Source organism: Pelmatolapia mariae, linkage group LG3_W (assembly GCF_036321145.2).
Source record: "Pelmatolapia mariae isolate MD_Pm_ZW linkage group LG3_W, Pm_UMD_F_2, whole genome shotgun sequence".
NCBI classification, from domain to species: domain Eukaryota; kingdom Metazoa; phylum Chordata; class Actinopteri; order Cichliformes; family Cichlidae; genus Pelmatolapia; species Pelmatolapia mariae.
This window is the reverse complement of record NC_086229.1, coordinates 29200770-29207992: the sequence shown is the minus strand read 5'-3', so window position 1 is coordinate 29207992 and position 7223 is coordinate 29200770. Positions and strand designations below refer to the sequence as shown.

The following is a 7223-nucleotide window of genomic DNA, read 5'->3' as shown; positions in this document are numbered from 1 at the left end:
TCCCCCCCACCCCCCCGCACGTAGCACGCACACTCACAAACACATCCTCCAACCACACACACCCATATTTTGCTCCATTGCTGTTTATTTCACACCTCAAACATTTAGTAAACAATTAAGCAAATACAAGTAATCTGCAATAAATTACAGGTAGCAAGAAAATAAACTACTATCTCTTTTACACTATATCCGCACCTAAACGGGTATTTTTGAACACGCAGCTGTTTCGTCCACACGTGAACGACTTTTCGAATCACCACAGAGATTTTTTAAAACTCCTTTTTTGCGTTTACGTGTGGACGAGGAATACAGAGTTCGTCACACAACGTCAAAGGCATGTGCCTTTTTTCACGTCACGCTGTGCGCCACGTTATTGTTTACATGAGATGAACTGCAGAATGGCAGATAGAGACAAAATACTGTTAATCTGACTATCTGCAGTGTAACACGCTTACATACACACACGCAGTTACTGTCCCTCCATTTAGAAAGGCAGAGGCGTCACGGTGTGATTATTTTACATGTAGTTGTTTTTTTTCCTGTGTAATAATATTCAACATTGCTATCAATACATTTTTCAATCCCTCTGCAAAATGGGTTCAAAAACATAAACAACTGTAGGATACTGTTTGTCTGTGATTTGAACCAGGGGAACAAATCGTGGCAGGATCAGCCTGATGTTATTTGTATCCCACTATAACTTTACTGTATAAAGAGCTAACATGTCCAAAATGTCAGGAGTAAGTTAGTCATTACAACAAGTGTTTGTGAACTAAAAATCAAGAATGTGGGATACTGTTTGTCCGTGATTTGGAGAGCCCAGCGCTGCTCCCTACGAGGTCAGCACCACCGTATATGGAAAAGACCCCGACACCAAAAACTGAACCGGTGAAAAAGTTTTGTTGCAGATAAACTATTAACTTTATGTTATTTATTTTCAGCTCATACCATCATGTTAGCATGATGCATGTTAGAACACGCATGTAGGATTTCACAAATCATCGCTCCTAAATACATTTAATCGCATCCATAACAATTGTTTGTACATGTTAGCTTTGAAAACATCACATTCTTCATGTTAGTTGGTTTAGATGAGTGATCTCCAGGATGAAGGATGAATGAGTGCAGAGGCCCGTTTCATGGAGACTGTTTAAGTGTGATGTAAACCTGGATTAAAAACCCCACATTTGAACACATTCATCAGTGGCTGTGACCATGTTGAAGGACTAATGCTGACGTGCTCTGACACTCATTAGCATAGAAAACAAAGTGGTGAAAGCACAGAGCCCTGAGGAGCTCCACTGGACGGCTCTGTTCACACAACTTACATTTAATGATTTCACTTTTATTTACATGCAAAACACCCTCAGAGAGAACAGTTGTTTCAGAGCTGCCAGCTTTATTGGAAAGATGAACTGAAATCATTTAACCTAAAATAGTTCAATTTATGACAAACTAACACGGTGAAATGTTGCAGGATTAAAATGTGTCGATGGATGAACTCTTTCAGTATAAGATCAAATAATACAAAACACATGAAGGTGAGGAGAAATGAATTTTAAAGTAAGTGTGATTTAAAGCAGACTGATTCTTTCCTGGTCAGGCTGAAGCTTTCACTGTCTGACGTCTGTAAAGAAACTGAAACACGTTCACAGTGTTTAGTTTTACTTCACAAACACAGAGAGAATCTGAACTACAGGCTGTGGGAGTTACACCTGACCCAGAGACACACGTGTCACACAGTGGAGGTCAAACCTTTATTGTCCCGCTCTGTGCCACAAACACCAGATTAACCAGTTTCACTCATCATCCTTCTACTGTCAGATTTTACTGGTGCAGGTTTTATGAATCACCATCTGAGAACGTCTCTGATGTAGGCGCCACTCACAGGGATCACTTCCTGTAGAAGGGTCACATGACCTGTTATAGGCCCCTTTGTGATGATGACAGTTGGGTTAAACCCAGAGAGCTTCGTGTGACCTCTGACCCTGATCACCAGCGTTAGGGTCAGTGAAGGTGAGATACCGTGTGACAGGAGGAGGAACAATAAAGTTTTATTTGTACGAACACGTAGAAGAGATGAAGTCAGAACAAAGCAGGTGGAGCTCAGTCAGGGTGGAGGTGGAGACAGGTGAGCTGAAGGGGAGGAGCCAGTCTGGTCAGGAACTCTCTGTCTCCTCGAGTGAACCTCCTCACCTCTGAAACACAAACACACACACACACACACACACACGACTGAAGGTTGCAGTCAGGTTGGTCAGGGTGGTGAGGGTGGGGTTACCTTCTGGTCTCTGGTTGGTGCGTTTCCTGCAGGTGAGGCTGAGCGGCCGAATCATGACATCACTGCTGCACAGACACAACAGGAAGTGGAGGAGGAAGTCGTCAGCGTCCCCGTCACACACCTGAGACAGAGACAGAGGTTATGTGACTGCAGACTCACGGCTCGGCCCTGTGGAAACGTCATGCAGGACGTCTGTTTCTCTCTGTGGTGTCCCCCCACAGTGTCCCCACCGTGCTTCACTGTGTGGACGCTGTTCTTTGGGTTGTAGCTGCATCTTCTTCTCGTTTCACCTCCTCTGACCACAGGACGTTTCAGTCTGCAGGGTCTTTGTCCCGGTCGTCCTCAGCAGTGTGGCTGAAGGTGTCTGCTCTGCAGACGTGGAGCTCTGTGAGCTCACAGTGTGTCCCTGTGCAGCCTATAGAGTCTTTGAAGTCTTTGCTCTGACAGGCTTGTTCTGTACTGGGCGGCTCTTTGACTTTCTTCAGGTTTCACTTCCTGACACTCTGATAAGCTCAGATATCCACAATGTGAATCCTCACAAACGTCTGTTTCTTTCTTTTCACTCAAACCTTCTGACGTTTTTACACCGACTGTAAATATGAAGAAAACCCTCAGTTTGAACTTGAGTCTACAAACTGAGCTTTGCAAAGTGAATAACAAATAACAGATATGAGTTAAAACCATAAATGGAAATAAGTGCTCATTAATCATAAAGAGTCTCGTGTCACAGTTTATGGAGTTAAAACGTGTTCTTGTTATTTTAAACAGGACGTCTCAGTTTAGACTCCACGTTTGTGTTTTTAGAAACTGTTACTGTTTGATACTAATCTCACTTTCTTATGATTATAATTATTTTCTGCAGTAAAGGACAAAAATTAATATTCAGTTAACACAGCTCCACCTGTGGGTGGAGGGTCCCTGTGGGTTCTCCTGGTGTGACCCGAGTCCTAAATGCCTCTCGCTGTCCTGCCCCTCCCCTGTGGTCTCCACCCTCCGTGTGGGAGGTGTGGCGTTGCAGTGAACATGGAGCTGGTCAGCCCTGATTACCCTCAGAACTACACCACCTGCTGCTTCTTCAGGTCGAGTGGGTGGAGTCAGGGGCACGACCTGAGTCTCGCTGAAACACACGGCTGTAAGGCCCCTCCCCCCTGTTCACGTGAGCCCAGCGTGGGTCCGTCACACCTACAGACTTTTAAAGGTGGAAGTGGCCACGCCCCCAAACCAGTTCAGCAGTGTGAGCAGACGGAGCTGTTACCAGGATGCAAACAGGATGTGCCCTTTCACAGTTAAAGCCTCAGAAATAAAAAATGACCCGATCTTAAATTTTAAAGACAAAATAAAGTTTAAAGAGGACGATGAGCACGTGACTCACCTGTGACAGGTAAATATATACACCTGACAGGTGGTACTGACCTGGCTCTGCCCACGAGGGAAGATTCTGATGTGACCTCTGACCCTGAGTGCTCTCTGAAGCCCCTCCCACTGAGCATCAGCCAATCCCAGCAGAGCACGAACCAGAGCAGCTGAGAACCAGACGTGAGCCTCACCTGTCCCGTCATCAATCACCAGCCTGATCGAAGAGCAGAGCGACATGGTTTGATCATGTGACTGTCACCTGACTGATCCAGGTGATTAACATGTATCAGCAGGTGAGCTCAACAGGAAGCTGCTCTTACTTTGCTGTGGACTGAAACACTGACGAGGTCGAGTGACACTGAGAGCTGCTGCAGCCCTGAGAGAGAGAGAGCAACAGGTAAACACACACACACCTGAAATCGTGAGCAGTTTACTCCAAAACTACACTTTACTTACGTGCACTAACACTAACACACCACCAACACGCTAACAACACATGAAGCACTCTGAGTACTTTCACTGCACCCGAGAAACTACAACTAAACACATCCTGTACACACTGTGTGTATTTTATGCAGTACCTGTGTGTACACGCTGCCACACAGCGAGCAGCTCCACTGCAGTTGCAGGAACAGGAAACACACCACGTGACCTTTGACCTGTCCCACAGTGCACCTCTGCTTGCTGCTCAGAGCCCACTCACCCAGGTGCATGATGGGAGCAGGAGGAGGAGGCTGGGCCGAGCTGATAGAAACAAACAAATAAACAACAGCACGACAAACACGTGAACCAGACTTTACCTGCCCTGTAAACTTACCTGGTGTCTCCCAGGGAGACCACAGTTATCGAGCTGACAGGTAAGTACGTGCAGTACACACTTCCTGTCCTGAAACACACACACAGGTAAACCACACAGGTACGTAACCATCAGCGTAACTTTGTATTGAACATTGGGGGGTCAAGATCTCTGTCTAAATAAATAAATTAATCTGGGTACATTCCCAGATGATTAAACATGCAACTATTTTGCTGGTAACACCTGAAATGAGTAAAGAAGATCAACAGCCTATTTATGGAAGATAATTCATAATTTTATTGTTGGGTTACATTGGTTGGAAATGAGTCCAAATAAAGAGTCCAAACATTTATAAGCCTGTCTATATCTGTGTCCAAATTCATGGGCTGCATCCTCCTGAGGACGCATTTGTAGACCGATTACGTCACAGCGACGCGCCGAAGGCTGTCCAAATTCGTAGACTCCTCCGAATGCAGCCGACAAATGCATCCTCCTTTTCCCCGAATTTGAAGGATGGGTCGGGTGTGTCCTTCGTGGCCCACCATATCCCAGAATTCATAGCGCAGCCCAGCCAAACTCTAGTTTCCAACAATGGCGGCCGCTACTAAGTTTTAAAATTACTCTTATTAATCTTTCTCGGTCACAAAATAAACTTTTAACATATTTTCAGGCGAGAATGTAGCTGTGTAAACTTCGAATATCTGCTCAGTTTATCAAGATATCGCATATTTCTAAAAGTGCTTCGACGTTTTTGGAGACGTCTGTTACCCACCAGCTCGATAGCTAACCGGGAGCTCGAGGGTCGAGAACGGCACAACTCCCGGCACATCATTTTCAGATCATTTCCCTACTCAGGTTAAACTTAATATGTAAGTCACTTAGACAACCTAAAAATTTTATTGTTTTTGCTTTTTTCAGTGTTTTATTTGTTCATGGCTAAATCTGTTTGGCTGAGATTAAAGTTATTAGATCAGATTAGATAAAATAAAACTTTATTAATCCCCTGGGTGGGTTCCTCCTTGGTTTTCACACAGCTGACTAAACGTCAAACAGAAAACTGATTAAACAGAAGTGTGAGACGGTCGAGAACTTACGTCAGTGTCCTGTTATATTTTAGATAGCAAGGAGCAGACGGCCGAGTTTATTAAACTCCACTGAGACAGCGGTGACACTAATCTGAAGGCTAGACTGTCCAATTTCACAGCCGTTTACTTCCAGCTTACCCGACCTTCTGAGGACCCGGCCCACGTAGACCACGAAGGCCGGGTCCTCAGGAGGATACAGCCCATGAATTTGGACAGGACCTTTGTCCAGGAGACTGAAAGAAGAACAGAATCAATACAATGAAACAGGAGCAGACAGGACTGGCTCACAGACGCCTTCTGCTGGTTGCTGGTTAGTGCATAAAACTGTGTTTCATAAACACTCAAACACACCTCGTGATAGATTTCCTGTGACATGTTCATTTTTACTGTGTTCATTTTGCTTTTGTTAAAGGTCTTTGGCTCTGACTGTGTATGTTCAGCTTGTACTTTAAATGATTATGTCCTGTTATATCTGAGCTGTGAGGCTCACCAGCGAGTGCTGCACCTGAATGCAGCACTCGTAAAAACAGGAAGATTTCAGGTTGTTGAGTTTTATTCATAAAGTCATAAAAAGCTTCACGTTTTTTCATGTAACACTTTAAAATCAGACAAAGGCCCATACAGAGAAGACTTTACAGGAAACATTAGATTACAAAGCAGAGCGGGGTTATTCTAAGCTTCACACAGAGCACACTGTCATCTGCCTTTAACACTTTTCACGTCCATGCCTCTGGCGCCCTCTACAGACGGCAGTAGAAACTGCTGCAGAGCTGTGAGTCAGTGGGATGTCACACGATGTTGAAGTGTGTGTCAGTGACTCAGTGGGCAGCTGTTACTGACCCACAGTCACTGTGAACACTTTACAGAGCTCCCACAGATCTAAGTGCTGACTCACCTGTTCAACATGCCAGAGGAAGCTCACATACACACAGAGCTCTGACATCATGACTCATGACATCAGCTCAGTGTAAAACATTTCAACAACTTCTTTAAGCAGTTTGGCAAAAAGGATCAGTCTCTTTTATCTAAAGGAGGCTTTTTTTAATCACACATGCTAATATCACCCTTAAATTTGACCCAAAATGCACTTTGTGAAGGTGGATTCAAAAGTTCAGGGTACCAACGTTCATATATGTATCTACATCACAGATATTAAATGTTTTCCCACTAGATCATGGATCTATGTCTGATGGTATTGGTGCAGTTTCTAACAGAGCTTAAACAGGTTTTTCAGGTCATAATTTAATAAAAATGCTGGAACTCAGTTAAAGCACCACATTTAGACCCACCTGTGTGCACTTCAAGGGCCTGACACTCTTTTCTACAGAGGCCACATCAGAGCAGTAATATACTGGTTTACAGCGTCAGAGCGAGAGGATAACATCCATTACTGTGTATGTGTGTGGTTGTTGTGTTACCTGTCCTCCTGCCAGCCTTCCTCTGAGGTTTGATGGCCACCTGACAATAAGTGACCTCAGGAGGACCTGAAGACGTGAAGACATGAATGAAGTGATGCTGCTGGATCAGACACAGGAAACATCTCACTCCTGAGAGACCTGAATCAGCTGAACGTGTCTCTGAAACACGTCTGAAACGCTCTGTGAGAACCATGAAACTGTTTTTGATAGAAACCCCACAAAGAACAGATCCAGACTGGGGACAAAATGGTTTTAAGACATTTCTCAAATAAAAATGATTTTATCTT

General features: G+C 44.4%; 1 protein-coding gene across 1 annotated transcript; it reads right to left on the bottom strand.

Moving 5' to 3' along the window:
• Window positions 1-2106: 2106 nt before the first annotated feature.
• On the bottom strand, window positions 2107-4543 carry LOC134621712 (CST complex subunit CTC1-like). Its single transcript, XM_063467967.1, has 6 exons — window positions 4455-4543; window positions 4219-4381; window positions 3958-4013; window positions 3695-3851; window positions 2282-2402; window positions 2107-2198 (listed from the first exon to the last, which is right to left on the bottom strand). Exons 2-6 carry the CDS (start codon window positions 4348-4350, stop codon window positions 2107-2109), a joined length of 558 nt encoding a protein of 185 aa, XP_063324037.1. The 5' UTR covers window positions 4351-4381; window positions 4455-4543.
• Between the last annotated feature and the right edge of the window lie 2680 nt (window positions 4544-7223).

What these genes read in the sequence shown, in the direction of transcription:
- LOC134621712 (XM_063467967.1), bottom strand. Translation starts at nt 4,350, where the DNA reads ATGCACCTGGGTGAGTGGGCTCTGAGCAGCAAGCAGAGGTGCACTGTG. An exon ending in TCCCTCGTGGGCAGAGCCAG is followed by an intron (nt 2,403 to 3,694) that starts GTCAGTACCACC and finishes TCTCTGTCTCAG; the next exon opens with GTGTGTGACGGGGACGCTGA. An exon ending in CACCAACCAGAGACCAGAAG is followed by an intron (nt 2,199 to 2,281) that starts GTAACCCCACCC and finishes TTTGTGTTTCAG; the next exon opens with AGGTGAGGAGGTTCACTCGA.